This window comes from Vulpes vulpes, chromosome 10, assembly GCF_048418805.1.
Source record: "Vulpes vulpes isolate BD-2025 chromosome 10, VulVul3, whole genome shotgun sequence".
Lineage (NCBI taxonomy): Eukaryota > Metazoa > Chordata > Mammalia > Carnivora > Canidae > Vulpes > Vulpes vulpes.
In genome coordinates, this window is record NC_132789.1 from 45,700,027 (window position 1) to 45,724,038 (window position 24,012).

At 56.9% G+C, this 24,012-nt stretch overlaps 1 protein-coding gene across 6 annotated transcripts in view; it reads left to right on the top strand.

The window, feature by feature from the left end:
• Positions 1-24,012, top strand: part of CSMD2 (CUB and Sushi multiple domains 2) — a 494,027-nt gene that overhangs the window by 95,016 nt on the left and 374,999 nt on the right. For all 6 annotated transcript variants that reach the window (XM_072723914.1, XM_072723908.1, XM_072723910.1 and 3 more), the window contains exon 3: positions 1,348-1,460. In XM_072723914.1, coding sequence (XP_072580015.1) covers positions 1,348-1,460 — 113 coding nt within the window. The remainder of the gene's footprint in view (positions 1-1,347; positions 1,461-24,012) is intronic.

Genomic DNA, 24,012 nt, shown 5'->3' on the forward strand with positions numbered 1-24,012 from the left:
TTCATGGTTGGAATCAACACATATCTGATTCAACTTGGCTGAACCCTGGTGCTCATGACTCCAGGGGACACCTGGGCATCCAGGTGTTATTAGGGCAACGTGCTCACGACCCCAAGGGACACCTGGGCATCCAGGTGTTATTAGGGCAATGTGCTCACGACCCCAGGGGGCACCTGGGCATCCAGGTTGTTATTAGGGCAACGTGCTCACGACCCCAGGGGGCACCTGGGCATCCAGGTGTTATTAGGGCAACGTGCTTACAATTCCAGGGGACACCTGGGCATCCAGGTATTATTAGGGCAACGAGAGCAATAGAGCAGGATCCGGAGCACCATCGGTATCCCAAACTACCTGAAAAAGAGGGTAAAGGTAAACCTGGAGTTCCCTCGCAGAGCCCTGACGGGGGTGTGGGAGCCAAATGAGCCCCAGGTAGGAGACAAAGGACCCAGGCAGACCAGGGACTGGCCACCTCACTACCTCCTGTGTACTCAGGTCACCTGTGGGGGGCCCAGCCACGGACACCTGCTTTCGTGAAACATGTTCCCAAGTGTTGAGTGAAAGCTTCGTTATTTAATCTTTTTAACGTTGAAGAATCTTTTACAAATGATTCTCTTGAGCTGAAAACATATTTTCTCAGGTTCAACAATTCCTTCTGTTTCACCTCGGTTTCTTTTTCTTCACTGAACTCACAGGGAAAAAAATGTTTTTAAGCATTTTAGTTTTAAAAGCGTGTACAGGTTGATTCCATTTGTATGCAATAATTTCATTGATGATGATCCCATCTATTGATCCCTCCGTGGCTCTTTGTATGTCAGCTGTCAAGAGCGATTATTTCTAGATTGCGCTGGTTTTTTTTTTATTGCTTTCATCTTTTAAAAATAATAAGCACTTATCATTTCTATAAAAGCAGTAGACTCATTCCTTTTAAAGAATAAAGCCCGTGATGAGAAGTATCCACCGTCCGCTGCTTACAGTTGGGCGTATTTTCCTCAGTATCCAAGGAAGGGTTGTCTGTTGGCAACTATTAGCCGTGCATTTGTGGCGAGGTCCACTTGGAGGCTCAGAGGGCTTCGGCCAGGAAGGGCAGGGGTGGGGGAGGATTCCCAGAGAGGAGAGAAGTCCGTGAGGTGGGTCACCAGGTCGGAGCATGGCCTGTGGCTTTAGGGGAGTGGCCCCCACATGCCTGTGACTGCTCCATCTCCCCTTTGTCTTGGGACACCTTGCACCTGCCCCTGCCTATGTGCCTAAGTTAGCCTTGTGCATCCAGCAGGTGCTCAATAAATGCTTCACGGATGCTCTTTTCCCAAGGGGATCGTTCTCCCTAAATGGCACCTCTTTGTCTTTCAGGCTCACAGGCTTCCAGCTGCCGGCCACCATCGTCAGCGCCGCCGCCACCCTCTCTCTGCGCCTCATCAGTGACTACGCGGTCAGCGCGCAGGGCTTCCACGCCAGCTACGAAGGTAGGTGCTTCCGGGCTAGGCCGTGGAGGCCTGGCGCATGAGGTCGTGGCAGCCCCGGGCGCACCCCAGCTGCAGGGACGGGGTGCCCCAGATGCGGAGCTGCCGCCGGTCCTAACGAGGCTGCTCACTAACCAGTAACTTGGTTACCTAAACCGTCGGTGCTGTGTTCCCAGGAAACTGGAAATTGAAATCAGAGCCCCGCTGCCGTAATTTATCCTGAGGCCTGGTGACATCCTCCCTTTCTGTCCCCTAAGTGCGTTTTGTTGTGTTTTTATTTTTTTTTAATTCTGTTTTCTCCTGGGCTTTATTGTATAAGGTATCTCTGGTGCTGGAAATAAGAGAGAGAGAGCATAAGTGAAAGAAATAAAATCAGTATCTGAAAGACATTTCTCCTCGATATGGTGACTGCAGAGGCTCGGAGTTAGATCCTTCCGAGAAGAACGATCCGTTTTTCCTTAATAGCACAGATTAGGGTTTCTTGGTTTGAATTATGCAAATAATTTCCACTTCTCTCAGCTTGTTTAAATATGGTGTTGGCATTCAAATTAACACTAATATCTCCAGATTATATACTATTATTATTATGAGCTTTATTATATTAGTTCAGAAGGTGGCACTTCTAGATCTCTGTCATTTCCCTAGGAAATTTACATCTCATTAATAGGTAATTATGCTGCTCTTGGCTAAGCCCACACTGCTATTTTGTGTCGAGATCATTAATAGGCATAATTTAAGACTGTTAATGATAATTAATAACAGTAATGACATAACACCCTGGTAGAGCATGCCAGTTATTTGAAAGCTTTCTTACCTCCAAGAACTTAAAGGATAAGTGATGCTCTTTTGAATGGAGCTGTGGCAGTATGGAAACAGGACCTCTGTCCTGGCGAGACAGCAAGTCCTACTTCCTTGGCAATCCACCGCTGGTAGTCGGGGTTAGGGGACAGAGTTGGATGCTTTAACCTGAGCGTTTCAGGACTCCTGAGAGGTCTCAGTTATTTTTAACTAAAGGTTCCTGAGAAGGTTCCAGAGAAAATTCTGCATGCCTTCCACTGAGGGCTCCTGACATAACCACGGGTCCCCTTCAGCTGAGGGCTCCTGACATAACCACGGTCCCCTTCAGCTGAGGGCTCCTGACATAACCACGGTCCCCTTCAGCTGAGGGCTCCTGACATAACCACGGGTCCCCTTCAGCTGAGGGCTCCTGACGTAACCACGGTCCCCTTCAGCTGAGGGCTCCTGACGTAACCACGGTCCCCTTCAGCTGAGGGCTCCTGATCCAACCACGGTCCCCTTCAGCTGAGGGCTCCTGATCCAACCACGGTCCCCTTCAGCTGAGGGCTCCTGACATAACCACGGGTCCCCTTCAGCTGAGGGCTCCTGACGTAACCACGGTCCCCTTCAGCTGAGGGCTCCTGACGTAACCACGGTCCCCTTCAGCTGAGGGCTCCTGATCCAACCACGGTCCCCTTCAGCTGAGGGCTCCTGATCCAACCACGGTCCCCTTCAGCTGAGGGCTTCTGACATAACCACGGTCCCCTTCAGCTGAGGGCTCCTGACATAACCACGGTCCCCTTCAGCTGAGGGCTCCTGATCCAACCACGGTCCCCTTCAGCTGAGGGTTCCTGACGTAACCACGGTCCCCTTCAGCTGAGGGCTCCTGACATAACCACGGTCCCCTTCAGCTGAGGGCTCCTGATCCAACCACGGTCCCCTTCAGCTGAGGGTTCCTGACGTAACCACGGTCCCCTTCAGCTGAGGGCTCCTGACATAACCACGGTCCCCTTCAGCTGAGGGCTCTTGACTTAACCACAGTCACCTTCAGCTGAGGGCTCCTGACGTAACCACGGTCCCCTTCAGCTGAGGGCTCCTGATCCAACCATGGTCCCCTTCAGCTGAGGGCTCCTGATCCAACCACGGTCCCCTTCAGCTGAGGGCTTCTGACATAACCACGGTCCCCTTCAGCTGAGGGTTCCTGACGTAACCACGGTCCCCTTCAGCTGAGGGCTCCTGATGTAACCATGGTCCCCTTCAGCTGAGGGCTCCTGACGTAACCACGGTCCCCTTTAGCTGAGGGCTCCTGACATAACCACAGTCCCCTTCCTCTGAGGGCTCCTGACCTAACCACAGTCACCTTCCACTGAGGGCTCCAGATCCAACCATGGTCACCTTCACCTGAGGGCTCCTGACCTAACCAGGCATGTACTGCATCCTTGGAGTCAAGCTTCTGCCACAGAGACCACATGGCTGCAAAATCTAAAATATTTGCTCTGGCCCTTTATAGAAAATGTTTGGTGACCGTTTGCCTAGAACTGTGATATCCACTGTGGTCACCATTAGCCACGTGGAAACGCTTATGTTTAATGTACTCAAAGTTCAATGAAATTTAAAATTCCGTTTTGCAGCCACATTAGCTTCATACCCAGTGCTCGGGGGGCACCTGCGGCCACTGTATTGGACTGTGCAGGCAGAGAGTGCTTCCACCGTGCAGGGTGTTGTCTGGGCCGGAGCGTCCATCCCATTCACGGGGGTCTGCGATTCAACCAGGTTGTAACATAGTAGGGCGGGGTGGGGGCTGATGGGTGCCTCCTCCGCCTGCCTGGCTGGAGGATACGGCCCAGGAGGCTCAGCATTCTGCCGTAGGACCCGTGCGCCGGACCAAGGGCCTGCCCTCGCCAGCCACGTGTGCTGTCCCTGGTGGCCAGAGGACAAAGCCTGGCAGGCGAGGCCGGCACAGCCTGGACGTGCTACCCCGGCACCGAGCCCAACAAGCCCAGGCAGCCCCGCTGACCTGGCCGAGGCCTGGACCGGGGGCCACGTGTGCCTCCAGGAAGGTGTGACTTGCGGCGACTTCCGGAACACCCGAAGTTGGGGGACTGGGATGGGGGCCACGGTGGGAGGAGCCAGTGGGGGCGGCCACTCCGGGGACAGACCACCTGCTACATGTGTTCGCTGCTGGGGCCGGGGCGTCTCTCACCGGGCTAATGGATGCGATACCAGATAATCCCGTATTTGGGGATTGACCAGTAAAGCGTCTGAGGCCACTGACCACCTGACCTTGGGCCGAATGCTGGGAACTGCCTGGGCCTCACCGGACAGGACGGGGTATCCAGGAGCAGAAGGACCCCGAAGGTTTGGCCTCCTGGGAGGGAGGTCGCCACACCACAGAGTGCACTTAGCCATTTGTGGGGCGCAGACGGCCACCGGACAGGCTCCGCCCCCAGCCCCGGTGCCCCCAGCCAGGCCTGCCCCCTTGCCCCCTCAGGATCCCGCTGCGCCCCCTCAGAAGGCCTCGGGCCTATCTAGGGAGCTCCCCATGGCTGTGGCCCCAAGAGTGCGTGGAAGCGAGTCCGTCTCCTCGGCCCTGCAGAGTGGGAAGTGCAGAGAAGGGGCCCAGCGCGTGGGGCCTTCGGGGAAGGGAGAAGCAGGTGCGGAGTGTGCTGGGCAGCTGGCGCTTCAAGGGAAGGATCCTGGAGGCCAGGCGTCTAACCCTGGGCCCACGGGAGATGCTTGGTGTGTAATCCCCGTAGCCCAGGGGCAAGGGATCCACTGTATTAAGTGCTGACTGTATGCCAGGCACTTGACGTGCGATATCTGCCTTAATCCCCGCGGCTGCGCAGACAGACACCAGCCCCGTCCTACAGATGCGGGAGCTGCGGGCACCTCGGGAGGTCTGTGTTCAGCTCCAGAGAGGTGGCGGCCGGGGGTCTTTCCGTGGCTCCTCGGGCACGAAGGACTGACTCGCGTGCGCCGTGCTCCCTGGGGCGGGTGGGCCGGAGAGCAGAGGCTCCGTTTCATGGGTGGGTGGACGGAGCCAAGTCAGAGGTGGGGGTCCATGGGAGGCCTCCAGGCCTGGGGGGGGCATCCCAGGGAGGCGACAAGACGTGTGTCCAGAGTCTCTCGGCTGGAGTTGCCACAGAAACTGCGGGACGCCCAGTTGATCTGAATTTTCAATTGTTCAGACTAAAAACGCGACTTTTAAAGTCTAAGTCCGTCCCAAATTTTCCGTGGGATAGACTTATGCTGAAAACATGTCCCTGATCTTCTGAAATTCAAGTTTAAACAGAGCGTCCTGTATGTTCATCCGCCGGCTCCATTCGGCCGCCGTGTTGTCTGCGCTGAGTCCCCAGGGGTCGCCGCCCCATCCCTGCCCTCCCGCGATGGCCACATCTGCCCCCGTCCAGCCTCCCGTCTCCCCCCGCGGTAAGCGTGCTGGAGCACAGCTCGGCACGGGCATGCGGGCACCTGCACACGGGCGCATCTGCAGGCGAGCTGTAGGTTCAGATCTGTGCTGTGCTTGACAAGGACGGTGCTTCTCCGTGGGGGAGCAAGTAGCCCGCCTGGTTGGTCGTCGGCAATGCATGTCAGCAAGGGGGCCGCCGTGGTCTGCGTGCCTCTCAGTTACTTAAGTGGTCTCTTCCGTGAACACTCAGGCGAGGAACATTCTCGTACGTGCAACTGAAACCCTCATCCCATCCCCTTCGTAGAATGAGCTCTTGGAGGTGCAGTCGCCGGGCCAGGGAGTGCGTGGGCTGTGGGTGTGCAAGTGTGATTCCCCAGTGTTCCTGGAAGGGCTGAGCTGACACACGCCCCCACCAGCCCACGCCAGGGCCCCGCCCTCCATGCCTTGCTGGTGAGTTTGAAATCAGCTTCATGGATTGAAGTGGATTAAAAAAAGAAATGAGATCTCGCAGGTTGTTATAATTTCCGTCTCTTTGATGACCGGGGACGCTGAGCAGCCGTTGTCACTCCCTGGCCTTTTGTGGATCGTGTTGTGAATTGCCTGTCCCTGCCTCTGCCCGTTTTCCTCTGGAGGTGTTAGTACTTTTTCTTATCTCTTTTTTTTGCAAGTGGTTTTTGCATCTGAGAGATAAGAAAGGTACAGGCTGCCTTTGGATGTGCGGGAGTTTTGATTTTTACGCCAACGCCGACTTTAAATTAAAAAGTTTACTCTTATGATGGACCTTGGGCGTCCTGTCGGGAAAGGCCTTTCCATGCCATGATCAGATACCCGCTCGTTGAATTGTTGGCCTTATTCTTTTAGGGTTCTGTTTTTACACGTCACTTCTAAGCCCGTTGGAGTTCGGTTGTGTTGGCTTTGGTTTCTTGGTAGCTCTCTGTGTCCCGACGACCCTCCGCGGCTCTGTCCTGTGTCCCCTTCCTCGAGGGTGCACAAGGTCCCTGCTTCTCGGTGCGTCCCTAGCGTGACTCTCCCCGACAAGTCAGTCTTGTCCTTGACATTACTTCTCCCAGCCCAGCTGCCGGCGCTCGCCCTCTCCACGCCCAGCTCCCGGACACCACATGGGGTTGTGCTGTCAGTTCCAGGCTCATCAGACTCATCAGCGGGTACACAGGAGTCATTATAAGTAGATCAGAAACGTCAGTTAGATGAGGATCTCTGCAGCTTTTAAGGCCCGATCCTGGTTGCACCTTTGTGCTTTAGGACCATTAACCCTGAGTCGTCAGGCTGACACTTTGGGGAGCGAGAACCCAGCCCCACGTGCCGGAGCTCGTCCGTCAGGCCTGTTTAACCACCTAGAGCTGAAAGCAGCTATTCCTGCTCAGCGGAACCTGACTGTCATCCTGGGATCTCACTCTCCAAATATAGGAGACTTCTGCCGAAATCAGGCCTGTTGGGCAGCCCGCGGGGCTCAGTGGGTAGCGCCGCCATCCACCCGGGGCATGACCCTGGAGACCTGAGATCGAGTCCCACGTCGGGCTCCCTGCATGGAGCCTGCTTCTCCCTCTGCCTGTGTCTCTGCCTCTCTCTCTCTCCTTCTCCATGTCTCTCATTAATAAATAAATAAAATCTTAAAAAAAAAAAAGAAATCAGGCCCGTTCTCCTTCAACTTAGCATCTCCGCGGGATCTAGAAGGATGAAGGGCCCTTCTTCTTGCCAGTTCCCTGGTGACTGTCAAGGGGATAGGTGGCGTCACACCCTGATGAAGACCTCAGGCCCGGGGTTCACACGTCTCCAAAATTAAATCCCGTCCCCGCTGCTGACTTGCTGCGTGACCTCAGGGAGTGACTCCATGTCCCTGAGCTCTGCCCTCGCCATCTGTAAAATCAGGGCAAAGAATACGCTCCGCGGGGTTGTGAAGGCTGGGGACGAGAACGCACAAGCCACACCGCGTGCTCAGGACCAGGCCCTGGCAAAGTATCCCGGCTCCCTAAACACTCGATTAGGGCAGTCACCCTCATGCTAACTTCACTTGCCCGGGGTTATTGGGGAGGTGGAAGGAGAGATAATGCCATCACGGGGGGTCACCATCCCAGGTCCACCCCAGTCCCTGGCTCCTGACTTTGCCCCGAACCCTCAGCCCAGCTGTTCAGGGTGTGTCTAACCCACAAACAGAACGTGGCCTGTCTGGGGAAGGAGCAGAGTGTCGTCCATGACCGTGAGCCCCAGCATGCCTGAGAGGGCGTCCAATGGACGGGGACGAGGCCCTGGGCCCTGCTGCCCAGCCGACCAGAGCCGCCCAGGTCCCACCCAGGAACTTGGTCTTCTTTATTATTTTTTTTTTAAGATTTTTTCTTTAAATAATTTATTTATTCGTGAGAGAATCAGAGAGAGAGAGAGAGAGAGAGGCAGAGACCCTGGCAGAGGGAGAAGCAGGCTCCATGCAAGAAGCCCGACGTGGGACTCGATCCCGGGTCTCCAGGATCACGCCCTGGGCTGAAGGCAGGCGCCAAACCTCTGAGCCCCCCGGGCTGCCCTAAAAAAAAGATTTTATTTATTTATTTATTTGAGAGAAAGAAAAGGAGAGCATGCACAAGCAGAGGGAGGGGGAGAAGGGGAGAGAGAAGCAGACTCCCCCCAACCCCCTCACCGGAGCAGTGAGCCCTCCATGGGGCTCGATCCCGGGACCTGGAGATCAGGACCTGACCTGAACCCAAGGCGGACGCGACCCGACGGAGCCTCCCAGGCGCCCCGGGAACTTAGTCTTTTCGTGGCCTCTGCTCTTTATGTCAGAGAGGTTGGCTCCAGAGCTAACAGTGCCAGTAACCTGTCCAGCGGGCCCTCGGTGTGGGAGGTGGGAGCCCCGGACTTGAAAGCTGTGACCGTCTTTGCACACGCACTGTGCACGCTCACACGCTCACACGCACACACCATTTCTCCATGTTTCCTTTCATCTCACTCAGACGCCCTGAAGCCCACCCGTCAACCACCTGAAAAACGGAGCCCAGTGGGGCTGACTCCACACAGGAAGCCGACCGTAGAGGCCCTTTCTTTCACCGAGTTAATACTCGTTGAGTGCCTACTGTATGCAGTTGCCGACGTCCCACCAGGCCCCACCTTGGCGGCCATAACACGTCCCAGCCCCATCCACCCGTCCTCCCAAAGGGCAGCAGAACCAGGGAGGAAGAGGATGCACCCAGTGGAGCACCTTGGTGCGTGGTCGCTACCAGCGGTGGGACGGACACGTGTGCAGGGGACAGAAGGACAAGCTGGAGCTCCCTGCGGGCACGGGACCAGAAGAGGCAGGTTTGGAGCACGCGTCAGGACAGAGCGCACCTCCCTGGCTTTTGGATGTGGGAGCAGGGTCGAAGGTGCCCACGACACCGAGCACGCAGGGTCCAGCCGGGGCGCCCTCCTGGTTTCTTTCCTTCCTGTTATAGGCCTCCCGATTCCCATCTCCCGGTCTCTGCGTCTCAGACAATTGCCTCGTTCTACAGGGGCTCCCCAATTCTGGGACATCATGCGGACATTTCAGACCTGGACTAATGGAAGCAGTTCGACTATACATACACGTCTCCTCGGAATATGCAATTTGCACTCCGCCATCCAGGCCGCCCGAGTCCAGAACAGCAGGCCCGGCGCAGCCTCCTCTCGGGCGGGAGGTGATGAACGTCCATCTCCTGTGCCCGGGAGCCACGGGGTGTGCTTCCTGGATGAACCTGCTCCGCTTCTGATGGCCCTGCCTTGGGAGTTGGAGAACATTCCTTTTAATCAGTACTGTGGAGTAGCAGATTAATACGTAGAGATGTGACATTTGAGACAAATTGGGCGGCACTTCTCAATAAGTGGGGAGTCAGGATGAATGTCCTATCACGTCCTCAGTAATCCCACAAACAGTTCATCACGCGCCGTGATATTTGCCCCCTTTGGGGAACGAGGATTAACATGATTCGACGATGACATCATACCAAAGCGCGGCCTGACCCCCCCTCCCCCATCAGCATCCTGGAGGACTGCGGCGAGGGCAGGAGCCTGTCAGGTGGCCGCCGCACCTGCAGGAGAGGTGTGCCCTGCCCTTTAAGACCCTGCGCCCACCCCGTCCCCATCGGTTCCAGGTGTTGACTGCACACCCGCTCTGTGCCGGGTCTCAAGCCTCGGGAACATGAGTCAGGGAGAGGAGGCCCCGGCTCTGAGGAGCTCCGAGACCTGAGTTTCACGGGAGGTGTCGGGGCAGAGGAGCAGGGCTCAGAATGAGGTGGGTGCAAACCCTGGCTTGCCCTGAGCATCTCCCAACCTCCCCGAGCTGATGCTTTGCAAAAGAGAGACCGTAAGGGCCTCCTCCAGGGATTGGAAGGAGGCCTGAAGGAGTCGATGCAGGCAGCCCACCCAGCCCAGGGTCTCTGGTCCCTAAACACCAGCTCCCCCACCACGTGGAGAAAACAGCTCTCCTGCCTGGTTGGGTCCCTGCTGCGGGACCCCGGGCAAGGCCCCAAACCTCTTCACTCCCTCCTGCACATTCCCACAAGGGGACACCGCTGCATGAGCGTGCTGGCCTAGCGGGTGGAAGACAGGCTGGGGTTAGTTCTCATCACGCCTCTGGTCTAGGCACTCAGCTGAACGACCGCCTGGAGGCCTCGCCTTGGAGGAGCCCGCAAAGAGGGGCTCTGTCCGACCGAAGATTCAGAGAATCCTTAGACGCATGGGTGAAGGATCTGGGGGGCTTTTGCCCTACGCCCCCTGCTTGTCTCCAGCGGGGAGAACAGACTGCTCACGTGGACCTCAGCCCCACCTCCACCCCCTTCTTCCTCTGGCCCTGCTGGCTTTGGGCCCGTCTCTGTCTCGCCCTCATTCCTCAGACTCCTCACCCACTTCCCCCACGCGGCGCTCGGCTCTTCCCATCTCTGCTCGACCCAGATCCACGGGCCACCCGCAGTGCAGATGGCCTCCCAGCCCGGCGTCTGTCTCCTCCCACCCTATGCACGCTCCTGCCTTTCTCGGTCCTCCTTTGCCTCGTCTGCACTCACGTGTGCTGCTGGACAGCGGGACATGCAGGGGGCCACCGAGCTCACCCAGCTCACGAGCTCAGGTGTGGAGGGATCATCAGCCCCCAGCCCGGCAGCCTGGTAGCTGGTGTGGGACTTGACCTCCCCTGTCCGAGGAGGACAGCCGTAATCCCTTCTCTGGGCCCTTCTCGCTCAGAACAAAGGAGGCAGCACGTGTCGGGAGCTCCCGACGGGCTCAAAAGGCCGATGTGGGGACTGTGGTCGTCACGGCTGACAGCTGTGCCCGGCCCGGGGGCTGACACATGGTGGACCCGCCTGAACTATGACTTAACAAGGGGGAGTTGGCCGGTGGTCACCTTGCCGGGTGAGAAGACCCCGACGAGCAGAGAGGTGGGCTCGGGGTACCTGGGACCCTTCCCCGTTGAACGCGAGCTACCGTCTGTTCCGACAGAGCCGATTAAAGCCTGACGTGCTATTGACTATAAGACACATCACGACTTCAGAGACATTAGAATATGGAAAAACGGGTGCCCTGGAACCGATGAGATACGGCGATTCCCTGATGGCTGTTGGCCACCCTGGGCTCGCCGGCGCTGGGCTGGTCCTTTCGACGTCTTCTCCGACCTGGGACTCAGGGTGGTCTGAGCTCTTCCCGTTCAGCATTCAGGTGGCGGCTCTCTCAGCCACGTGACCACCTCTTAATTTATTCTCTTGGCTCCGAGTCTCATTACTTCTCAATTTTCTGCATTGAACTCTATTTAACACCTATTAGCACAGGTCTTCGGTTGATAGACGCCCTTTTTGCGGGAGGCAGCAGGATGCCCGGTCTTGACCTCCCTCCCATGTCGGACCCCGAGGCAGGTGAGCCCATTAAACCCAAACGTGGCTCATCTTGGGCCCTGGGCAGCCCACGGCCAGCCCCTCCCACCGTGACACGATGGGGGGGGTGTGAATGTGGTTTCCCCCGTCTAGATGGGACGGGCTGCCTCTCAGCCTTGTCCTGGCAGAGACGAGCTGCACGCACACCTATCTGCTTCCTGGGGCCTGGGTCAGCTGAGGGCATCGGAGCCTCCTCTGCCGACCCCCAGCCCGGGCGTTGAGGGGACACGTGCCTGTCACCTGCCTCTTCCTTGGGGGCACTTGTCTCCCAAGCCCTGAGCCGAGCATCAGTGAGGAGATGATACCTCCAAAGGGAAATATCAGATTGAATATTCCGATCGCATCTCTTCCCATTATTTGATAATTTGGGGGTGATGGGCCCCTGTTTGCAATTATTCTTTTCAGCTCTTCCCTTAAAAAATGTGGATAACCAAGCGTTTGAACCCACTGAGAGTTCATTTTAACAGCAGGAGAGAAAAACAGCACACTAGGTGGGAGACTGGGACTTGGAGGTTTGGGGGTGCACGGGCTGCGCCTCTCCCCGCTTCCGTCCCCGTGCATGAACTTCACAGCCGTGCGTCCCCGTACAAGCCACAGCATCTGTGCCCGGGGCAGGAGGCAGCACTGGCTGAGCACCTTTGACGTGCCCAGCCATGCAGTGGGAGCTTTGTAGGCCCTGGACGTCACCCCCTGGAGGGCAAGGCCGGGAAGTCCAGGCCCAGAGAGCTTGGGTAGCTAGCTTGAGGCCATGCAGCACCTAAGACCAGGCACCCCTCTCGGCTCTGTGCTGCCTCCCCGGAGGAGCCCCGATAAGTCCCCCACACCCAGCCCGCCCACCGCTCCTGACCCCACAGAAAGGAGAGGCTCGGGGAGAGTCGGGGGACCAGAGCCTGCAGGGCCCGGTCTGGAGCCTTCTGAGGACACTGTTGGCTGCTGGAGACCCTGTCTCGTGGGCGGTGGATTTGCTTCCCTGCTTTTCAACCTTTCCTTCTGGCTCTTCATTTCCTGCTCTTTCCTTGAGACCTTTATCCAGCCCTATTCCTTTCTGAGGCTTTTTCCCACAGTGCATCCCAGGAGTCGTTCCTCGCGCACACCTAATGCATCCCTGCATCGAGGAGTGATGCCGGTTGGGCCTGGCGGTTGCATGACCGGGAGCGGCCTCCTGAGGTGGAGGGGGGCAGACAATCGGGCAAGCCACGGGTCTCCATACGCCCTGTTGCCTTGGCCAGCACTGCCCTGTCCTGGAGGCCCCTCAGCCTCCTCCCTCGTCCCTGCCTCAGGTCTCTACCCAAGTGACCCTTCATCAGAGAGGCCTTTCCTGATCGCACGGTATGACACAGCGCACCGTTTATCCCCGTTTCTCCCTGTCGCCCCTTCACATAGGCCTTTATTTTCTCCCCTACTGGAGTGTGAGTTTGGGGGGCATCGGGGTCTTTGTCTTTTTTGCACTATTGCTGTTGTTGCCTGCTGAGTCCTCAGCTCCAAGAACGGGTCTGGAGGCATGAGGGCGCTCGACAAATATTTGGTGAACGAATGAAATCAGAGATAAGAAGAAAGCAAGCGTGTGTGTATTTGAGCACCCGCAAAAGGGACCTTAGAGGGTGGAGTGTGACTGTGAGAACAGGAGTAGCAGGAGCTGAGCTCCATGAGGGTCAGGGGCCTGCTCCCGTGGGGCCTCGGAGGCCACGGGAAGGAGTTTGGGGTTTCCGTGCAGGGAGAGGCCCTCACCAACAGGTTAGGCAGGGAAGTGAGGCGGTGGGATTTGCACTTTAAGGGTGGTGAGGAGGGCGGGGGGCAGATGGGAGGCAAGGGGGGCATTGCAGATGGGGACTGCTGCCCCGGGCAGAGGAGGGTGCTGGGGCAAGGGGACAGCTCGCCCGGGGCACTGCCCACCTCCCCTGTGGATGGGTGTCTGACCTGCTAGAGAGCAAGAAACGGCTGCACGTGGAGCAGCTTGGCTTTCCCATTGGTTTAAGCAGAAGCCTTTATGATCCTGTCTGCAGGCATTTATGGTGTGGCTGTGATTGAACAGGCTCACGTTCAGAGTCCTGATGAACCCACGGATGAGCACGTCCTGGGGTCTCCAGTTGTCCATGCTGAAGCCCTAGAGGTCACGCTTGGAAATTTTGCAGAGGATTCAGAGTGGGGAGGGAGCACTAAGAGGTAGGACCACGATGATTGTGGGGACGACTCCCACTGCTGCTGCTCCAGCCAGCTGCCAGGCCCTCTGCTAAGTACCTCACATTTTGGCATTTAATCCTCACGATGCTCCTGGGAGGCAGGGCCGGTTGTTGTCCCCAGGTTACTGATGAAGCGCAGAGAAGCTAAGCAGCGTGCTTGAGGTCGCAAAGCTAATGAGAGAGAGAGAGATGCGGGTTCAAACCCAGGCGGTGTGACGTCAGCTGGCCAAAAAAAAAAAAAGCATGAAATAATCTCACACAGCTGGGACTGCTGGATCAAAATAAAATATGTCCCTACAGGAGAGAGCAGCGCCAAGCTTTGTGCTATAAAGGACGTCGCAGGGCAGCCCTGGTGGTGCGGCGGTTTAGCGCTGCCTGCAGCCCAGGGTGTGATCCTGGAGACCTGGGATCGAGTCCCACCCGTGTCGGGCTCCCTGCATGGAGCCTGCTTCTCCCTCTTCCTGGGTCTCTGACTCTCTCTCTGTGTCTCTCATGAATAAATAGATAAAATCTTTAAAAAAATAAAAAATAAAATAAAGGATGTCACAGAAGCAAACAATGTACTGATGTGACCATATTCGAATGTAAAAGTTCTATACAACAAACCATCTCCGATGGAAAGGAAACAGCTGACCGTCGAAGCCCATTATGCCCAGCGTGATGGGGAAGGCTTGTTGTTGGTATTGTGCGACAGGCCCACCCAGGGTGGTGAGAAATCTGGAGTTCACATCAGAGGAAATAGAGTCAGCAAGTGAATATACAGGAGAGCTCTCCAGTCTTGCTGGTCATGCCTGCAAAGTAATGTCAATTAGAAAGAGGAAATGAAAACAAAAAAAAAACAAAACAAAACAAAACAAAACAAAAACAAGGAAATGACGTGTCAGCCCTAGTGAATTAGCTCAAAGAGCCTCAGGAGGAGAGAGCGTGCCGGGGCAGATGCAGAGACGTGGGCACACTCAGGTGGCTGGTGGCGATGCACATTAGTCCTCTGGGAATCCAGGGTGACACGTGTCAAGGGTTGTAAAATGCTTGTGTCATTGGACCCAGTAACTCCTCCCCTGGGATCTATCCTACAGGTAAGAATTCACCAGCAGGAGAAAGTCCCACGTGTAAAAGTGTGGATTTCAGCGATCCTTATAATGACGGGGAATTGGAAACCGTAAAGATGTCCAACAACGGGGGAATGACGAGGAAAATTATGGCAGGTCTACCTAGTGGATTTATGCGGCTGTTTAAAATTATAACAGCGGGCTGCCCGGGGGGCTCAGCGGGATCCTGCAGACCCGGGATCGAGTCCCACCCGCATCGGGCTCCCTGCATGGAGCATGCTTCTCCCTCTGCCTGTGACTCTGCCTCTCTCTCTGTGTGTGTGTCTCTCATAAATAAATAAATAAAATTTAAAATCAATAAATAAGGCTCGGGGGGCTCAGCAGTTGAGCACCTGCCCCTGGCTCAGGTCATTATCTTAGAGACGCAAGATCGAGTCCCGTGTCAGGCTCCCTGCATGGAGCCTGCTTCTCCCTCTGCCTGTGTCTCTGCCTCTCTCTCTCTCTCTGTGTCTCTAATAAATAAATAAAATCTTTTAAAAAATAAATAAATAAAATTATAACAGAATCATTTAGTAATATCAGAAAATGATATTATTTTCAGTGGAAAAAGCAGAATGCAGAGTTATTCCCCCATATTTTTTGCAGGCATGTGAAGTAGGTCTTCTATGGACAGGGACTGGATGAAAATCTCAAAAAGAAGCAATTGCTGTGAGACTGCTGGTGATTTTTTTTTTTTAAACTTCCTCTTAACGGGCGGCTCTCGCGTTGATTGTGTGAGATAAAGAGCAAATAGGAAGAAAAATCTGAAATCAAAGAGTGAACTGAAGTCAACAGCAAGAAGGGAGGGAAAAATAAAACAAGATGAATCCCAAGAAGGAGACAAACCGTACGAGACTCTGAATCATAGGAAACAAACGGAGGGTCCCTGGGGGAGGGGGCCGGGGGGCCGGGCATGAAGGAGGGCCCGTGATGGGGTGAGCAGGGGGTGTTGTATCCAACGGATGGATCGCTGGCCTCTCCCTGTGAAACCAGTAATGCAATCTATGTTAATTAATTGAATTTAAATTAAAAGATTTAATTTATGAAGTCCTGACCTACGTGAAAACAGCACAAAGTTTCAGTTGGCAAATGACGCGAGGCTCTATTAATAGAAGTATAGGCTCCGATCTTGGGAGGTGGAAGGAAACCCACACAATAAAGCGATGATCAGTAACCAGGTGGTTTTGAGGGCCCTGGGCCGGGTCTCCAGCAGGTGCTCGGGAAGAAGGACTGAGACGTAAGGACGTCCGGAGAACAGTTAGAGGACCTGGGGTGGCTTGAGGATGTGTCGCATTGAAGAACAGTAAATGCTTATTCTGGGTCATTCCGGAGAGCAGGACAAGGCCCATGGCGTCGATGTTAGAGGCAGATGAGTCTCAGTTGGGCGTCGAGAAGAAATGTCGCTTAGCTTTCATCATCGAAGCAGGGAGCGCCGGTGCCTGGAGCTGCGCAAGCGGGGTTCAGGCGGCCGGCCGTGCCCGGGGAGCCGTGAGCTCACCGCTCATGCTGGCATCTGCAGCAGCGACCCCCTCGTCGACATTCCCTCCGTGGTGAGCCGCACGCCCAGGGGAGAAGGCACGCGCCCCGTGGAGCTGTGACGCACCCTTGGTTGTGAAGTTCCTCCTAATCCCCAAGCTCTTTGAAGGTTAAATGTGAATAATAATAATAATAATAATAATAATAATAATAATCCGTGGAGCACCCTCTAGGTGCCGCAGGGGGCATGGCGCGGTTGGAGCGCCCACGTCCATGGGCTACACGGCTCACGTCTCCTGGTTGCCTTGCGGGGGCAGCGTTCCGGTTTCTCTGTTCGCGTCTCCACGTGTGAACATGCACGCACGGAGGAGATGACCAAGAGGCAAGCACATGCCAGCGGGCGTCTTGCACGAGGGCAGGAGGCGTGTCAGCCACCGCAGCAGCCTGGCCCCCGGCCCCCACCATACGCACCCACCTCTTGGCCAGCCGAGGGCCCCTTTGGAGTGGGGAGGCGGGCTGGGCTGGACCCGAGCCCTGGTGCCCTCTGCCGTGCTGCTGAAGCTCCCGGCTGCTGATTCCTGGCTCCGGGACGCTTGCTTCTTGAATCGGCGATGCCCATCCACTAATCCGGTTGACGCCGATTGAGCACTTTGTGATCCCCAGTCCCAGCCCGGGCCCCGCCAACACTGAGATGGCAAGGATGCAGGCACGCCCCCCCGCCCCACCCGTGTCCCGGCGCCCTCCCCTCCGGAACCACTGCGGCCCTTCTGACCTGGGACGGAGCTGGACACGCTGTCACCTGGGACGTGAGCCTCCCGCAGGCACAGGTGGGCCTGGCCCAGTGCCCTCGTTGCCCCCCACAGGCCTCCCACTCCCTTTGGAGGTGGGGGCGGGAAGGGGGCAGGAAGCGGCCAGGACCGTGGGAGGAGCTCACACTCTGCAGCCAGATTGTTCCTGGTTTATCTGCCGTGCGCTGCATGTTCTCTGCAGAGCATATGCTGTGAGGTTTCTGCGCCTCGGTTTCCTCAGCTGTAAAATGCAGTTGATGCCGAAGCACAACGACAGCAGGCCCATGGGGCTGAGCTTGCCTCTTCCTGCAAACCCTTTCCTGCTCGGGGCCCCTGGGGGCCTCTTCCATGTCCGTCTCAGAGGGATGTGGGGATGGGGCAAGGTTCCATCCTTGCTTGGAGGTGATGTCTGGAAGGCCGTGGTTTTGGCGGCCCTGCCGATCACAGGCCAGGGAGGCTGTTGTTTCTGGGGCCGTGCACTGGGCTGTGGTGGAGCACAGCATGGGCCCTGCCTGGAGGCAACACAGGGGTGGTTGGCTCCTGGTGAGTCTTCTTGGTTTCTCGATGTTCAGTCAAGCACAGACCCGAGAAAATGTCCTGAACACTGTCAAGGTTATGAAAACCTAGTTTTCCTGTTCATCCATCCATTTGTCTGTCCATCCATCTGTCCATCCATCCATCCCTCCATCCATCTGTCCATCCCACCCATCCGTCCATCCATCTGTCCATCCATCCATCTGTCCATCCCAACCGTCCATCCCATCCGTCCATCCCATTCATCCATCTGTCCATCCGTCCATCCCATCCATCCATCCATCCATCCATCCACCCACCCATCTATCCATCCATCTGTCCATCCCATCCACCCACCCATCCATCCATCCATCTGTCCATCCCATCCATCCACCCACCCATCCATCCATCCATCCATCCATCCCATCCATCCACCCACCCATCCATCCATCCATCCGTCCATCCCATCCATCCGCCCATCCATCCATCCATCTATCCACCCATCTATCCACCCATCCATCCATCCACCCATCCATCCACCCATCCATCCATCCATCTATCTGTGCATCCCATCCCATCCATCCATCCATCCATCCATCCATCTCCATCCATGAATATGCCTGGAACACCTACTCTGAACAAGGGCCCGGGAAAACACAGGTGGGTAAGGTCCAGTTCTTGACCTTGGACAGCCATGATCTGGTTGGGGGGATAAACAAGGAACCCCGAAGCTGTGATGGGAACTTAAGGCTGTGGGCACAGTGGTCACTGGCTTAGGCCAAGGAGGAGAGTGCCCTGGAAGGAATCTGGGGGAGCCATTCGGTCGCCTCCCGGAGAACCCACAGGCTCTGCGTCCGCAGCATTATCCCAGAGCCCCTGGGGCAAGAGTTTGCCTGGCACGTCTGAAGGACAGAGTCGAGCCAGTGAGGCCAGAGGAGAGCGCCCTGTGGGCGAGCTGTGGGAGGCAGTAGAGTCGGAGACAGAGGAAGGGGCCAGACCAGCGCAGCCTTGCCTTCTGGGAAGGACTTGGCTTTGACTCCAGGTGTGATGGGGCCCGTGGGCCGATCAGAGGCGGCCTGACCCCACCGGCCGTTAGCTCTGGGTGTGTAAGCTGTGCACGTGGTGCATTCGGGGGGGCCTGGCAAGGGAGGGAGTCTGCTACCGGGATGTGGGTGCGAGACCAGGGGGCTGGGACGACGGCAGCGCTATTGGCGCCTGACGGAGGGGTGGGGGTGGGACCCTTAACCTTTCAGGGACCTGCCTTTCTTCCTTCATAAAAACGGGGTCAGTGCTGGTACCTGCTGCGGTTTCAGCACATGGTCCTTGAGGAGGTGAGAGGGGGAGCGAGGGGAGGAGGGGCACAGGGGGTCCTTGGAGAGGTGAGAGGGGGAACAAGGGGAGGAGGGGCGCAGGGGGTCCTTAGAGAGGTGAGAGGGGGAGCGAGGGGAGGATGAGCACAGGGGGTCACTGGGGAGGTGGAGGGGAGGTCAGCTGGTCCAGCAGCAGCCCCAGCTCGGGTTGGCTGCGGGGTCCCTCCCCCTGTGCCCCCTGGAGTCGGAGCCACCAACTGATGTGCGTGGGGAGCGGTGGTGCCTCCCAGAATCCCGCTTTGGGTTGCAGCTCTTCCAGGTGATCATTTGTTGGTGTTGGTGAGATCGCCAGGCTCTTCCAAGGAGTCAAAGGACTTGTCCTCCGACTCCGGCTTGACAGCCAGATTGGAGATGCACGTCTATTTTTTATTTTTCATTTTTATTTTTATTTTTTTAGTTAAGACCATGTCTTGCTTTTCTAGATTATGAAAGTGTCACAGGTTCATGGGGAAGCAGGGAAAGTACACAAAAGCACAGAGAAGAAGGTGAAAATGAACCGTGGTCTGAGCCTTGAGATGCCACCACGGCTAACGTACTGGTGTTCATCCTTCCGGGCTCAGATTCTAGAGCTTTCTCTTGGGCTCTGCCCGTAGTCCGGGATGCCCCGGGGTTCACGAGCCGGGCCTCTTTCTGTACCTTCCAGAGGTGGCGAGCTGAGTGGATGTCCGGAGGGCCAGGTGGCTTTGCAGCCTTGTCCCTTCAGTCCTTCCGTGTCATCTGTTGGGGGCGGCCTGGAGCGGTCATGCCCCTGCCCTGGGCCCTGTGTCTCTGCCCAAGAGCAGACAGGGGGGGCACGGCCGTGGATTCAGCCCATCCTGCAGCGTGCTTAGGTGGGGACCGCCGTGGGCACAGACAGGCCGTGGAGCAACACCACCACAGGGGACGGAGAGGCCTCAGAGTGCTTGCTTCCATCACTCTGTAGCCCACGTGGCTCCCTCGTGTCCACCAGGCCCCCGAGGACAGTGTGGGAGGCTGGGCGGGAGTCAGGGAGCGAGGCCCGGGCTGGGCTGGTGGGCTCTGGGCAGCCTGTGATAGGGGTGGGAGGCGGGTCCAGAGGCTGCCAGGGTCCCCAGGGGCCATCGTGGGCAGCGTCCCTCCCGGGGCAGGGTGGTGGCCGCTGTCCTTAGAGCCTGCAGGATGCCCCACGGGCGTCTGGCTGGGCATCAGGCAGCTCAGAGATGAGCCAGGAGGGGTCGGGAGCTGCAGGGAGGGAGTCGGGCATGGACTGAGACCGGGGCTGGCTCCGGGCCCACACAGTGCGTGCTCCCCCCGAAGGCCAGGAGCTTGTAGTCGGTGCGGCCGCCGAGGCTGGTGGGTCAAAGCCTGGTCTTGGTGCCCTGAGGAGAGCATACAGTTCGGGGGTTGATGCCCACGTGGGAGTGGACGGGACGGGTGTTGGCACGGACGCTGTGCTCGTGACCCCTGACCCCGGGCCACAGGGACAGCAACAGGTCCTGAGGCTGAGTGCCAGGGGATGGGGCTGTGACGCTGGACGGGGTCGTCTCTGGGAGGCGTGGGTCCCACTGGAACAGGCATCTGAGGAGCGGGAGCCGTCGTGGTAGGTGCCGCACCGAGCTCCGGAGGAGGGCGCAGGCTTAGGGCGGCCGTCGCAGCGGCCAGGGCAGAGGGGCCGCAGCCCGGGTAGGGTCCAGCAGGCCAGCGTGGGCGCCGGGCTCCCCGTGGTCCCGAGGCCGGGCTGGGGGCCACACAGCTCCTTGGCACACGGCCTCCTGATGGGCTCCTCGCCGGGTCGGGACCAAGCGGGACCTGGGCCCTGTCACAGCCCATGATGCAGGCTGTGCATCATGCCGAACCATAACCCGTGACACACCCGCGTCTGCAAGGGCCCCCAGCCCGCCCCGTCCTGCCCGCCGGAGGCTGTAGCCCCGCGTGCTTCAGTCTGGGAAGATCTCCCCCTCGGCTCCGACGGGCTTCCCTACTGAAGGGCTGTTTTCCCAAAACAAGGACTCAGCTCCGGGGTCGCCCGTGTCGGTGGGAGAGCTATCGATGTGGGTGGCGGGACCGCAGGCCCTGGGTTGTGGGGCTCTGGGTACCCGGCAGCGACAGTGCAGCAGGGTTCGCTGGGGAGGAGGGACGAGTCCAGGAGGACCTCACACCCCCGGAGTAGGAGAAAGTTGGAAATAGTAGAAGGAACGGGATTAAGAGGAGGTCGCCCGGTCTCAGGTGTCCCTTCCTGAGAGTCCCCGGGGGAAGCCCCGCAGGCCTGGGCCCCCCCCCCCCCCCGTCCTTCCCCACAGTGCAGCCCTCCTGAAGCCAACACGCACCCTAAAACCATCAACAAGCGCTGTTCGTGCTACATTTTTCTTTTTTTTTTTTTCAAAAAGGAAATCTCTTTATTTAAAAAAAAAAAAAAAGGAAATCTCTTACTTGGGTGCTGTGGCACGACTGATGGTGCACTTCCATTAAGGAAATGGGATATATAAGCGCGGGAGGCCGGCAAAGGGACCCCTGACCCCATTATCTACTGATAAAACTGTGGTTCCGGGTGCTCTTGTGAGCCATCTGGACTCCAGAGGAAACGCGTTGAGCTTACTTCCGCAATTCCTGTAGTGGTTCACGAGGGAAAGCCAATTCTAGGGAGTTTGATGAACACGAAGGGAAATGTGTTGGCGTAGGTTTCCTGGGATGTCCTAAGGCTGTGTGGCTTCAGGCGCAGCTCGATCCAGCCTTGCTAGGACTCTCTTCATCTTCCCGCTCTGCTTTATCTCTTTAGTGTGGCAGCGACATGGCCTCTGAGAGCTTTGCTCTTCATGATCCTGGAGATGGCGATCCTACTCTTCCCAACATGTATATGGGATCCGCAGGGAAGAGCCGTTACTGGCCATGCCCACGTCCTGTGCGGCCCCCAAGAGAAATTGCAGTGGGCTGGGGACGAGATACCATAGTGATGAGCTGGGGGGCAGGCAGGTTGGACGGACAGCATGCACAGGGCCACGTGGGGTGTAAGCGGGATAGTTCTCTAACGGGAAGAGAGAGAAAAGCTACGGTGTTTGCATTGGGTCGGCCTGAAGGGTCTAGAACCAGAGTTCTTCTGCTCGGAGTCCATTCTCTGACCACTTGGACTCTGACCACTTGTGTTCAAGGAAAGGCCGGTCTAGAAAAGCCCATTGGAGTGACAGAGGACAATATAGGGACAGACGATGGCACTGGGCATGGCACCCCCAATGGGGTGGGACAGGGTGGGGTGGGGGTAGGGGTGGCCTCTGGACACCTTCCCTGTAGAGGGGACGTGAGCGTCTGCAGAGAAGGAGCCAAACAGCTGCAGGGCCTTGGGGCAGTGCCGCCAAGCGGGGGAGAAGCAGAGGAGAACCCGCATCCTCTGCGAGGATAATGCATGGGGATGCTTCGCCCAGTGCCTGGCACCCGGCGCCCAATCAATAAATAGCAGCTATTATTATTACCCATTAGAGATCATCCCTCAGCACCTGCAGTCTGGACGTGATGGATGTGTTTGTGTAATGGGGATTATTTATTAGTCACCTTATAAAAAGCAATGACGGAAGAGGCACAAGACTGTTACCGCAGAGGGATCTTATCTCCTAGAAATCGAAAGCTTCTGTTTTTTCCCCTAGAAAGCAAGACCACTCATTCTCAGAGATTAAATCCGTTTCCCCTGTTAAGACCCCCCCAAAAAACAAAAAACAAAACAAAGAAACCTAAAGGGGAAGGAGATGTAATTCCCACCGATCCCAGCACAGCGTCTAGGAGGATGGTCCTGCAGCCCCTGAGTCCCCAGGGCGTGGGCGCACCTGTTGCAGGGAGGAGGCCTTGGAGGGAACGGGGAGCCAGAGGAGGGAGTGGGGGGCTGGTCCCCTTGGAGCTCACTTAGGCCTTGACCCCTGCTCAGGGCAGAGACCCAGATATGATGTTTCCGAGAACCTGTTTCTGTTGGTTGGGGGAGGCTGGGCCACCGTGACCACCCCCCCGCCCCCCACCAGCCGCACCTGCCTCCAGCTGCCTCCCCCGGCTCAGTGCTGAGCCAGGAACCATGTCCCAAACTGTGACCCTCGACTCGTTGCCGTCGAGCAGCGTGGGCTCATTTAGGACTACTTAAGAAACTGTCTTTCAGTCTGATGGTCGCAGGTCACGGAGGCAGCCAGACCGTGTTCTTGTGGCCGCACCTACGTAATCATTCCACGCAGCCGCAGAGTCGCCGTGCACGGGGTTAGGTCTTTTGCTAATTATTTGTTTGATAACAGCTCTGCCTAACAACAGCGGAAGGCCAAGAGATGGCAATCAGCCGCCTTTCCCCCCGGAGACTATGGAGATGTTTCACATTTCTGCAGATAATAGAAGAAAACGTACAAACCGCTTCCTGTTAGCACGCGGTGAGGCGTAGCGGCCACTCGGCGTCTAACAGTTACTAAGTGCTTACGGGGCCGGGCACCGTGTGCCTCAGTGTTACCTGACGTAAACTCCTCCAAAGCGTGCTCTGACGGAGACGCTGTCGTGCCTGTTTGACGGGTGAGGACACTGAGGCACTGAGGGATTTTAGGAGTTGGGGAGTGTTGGACTCAGCCGGGCTGACTTCAGAGCTGGTGCCCACCACTCCCATCAGATGGGGCATCCTACACAGCCCCCACCCCCACACCAGCAGGTGGAAAGGGATCACGATTTATTTATTTATTTATTTATTTATTTATTTTAAGATTTTATTTTTTATTTATTCATGAGAGACACAGGGCGAGAGAGAGAGAGGCAGAGACACAGGCAGAGGGAGAAGCAGGCTCCACGCAGGGAGCCCGACATGGGACTCGATCCCGGGTCTCCAGGATCACACCCTGGGCTGCAGGCGGCGCTAAACCGCTGAGCCACCAGGGCTGCCCGGGATCACGATTTTTTCCCCCGGGATCACGGTTTTATTATCCTTAAACGATTCATGTCTATGATGCACATGAAAGAGGTGCAGTAAGAGCATAGACACAAAGCGCGCTGTGATTGCGCAGTCGCACCCATGCGAAAGTAAGCCGCTGTCGAGGCCTTGATGCCCTCGCTTCTAGGCACCGGGGCCGCCTGGGGAGACGATGAGTTAATGAGGCTGCTGGACACGACGA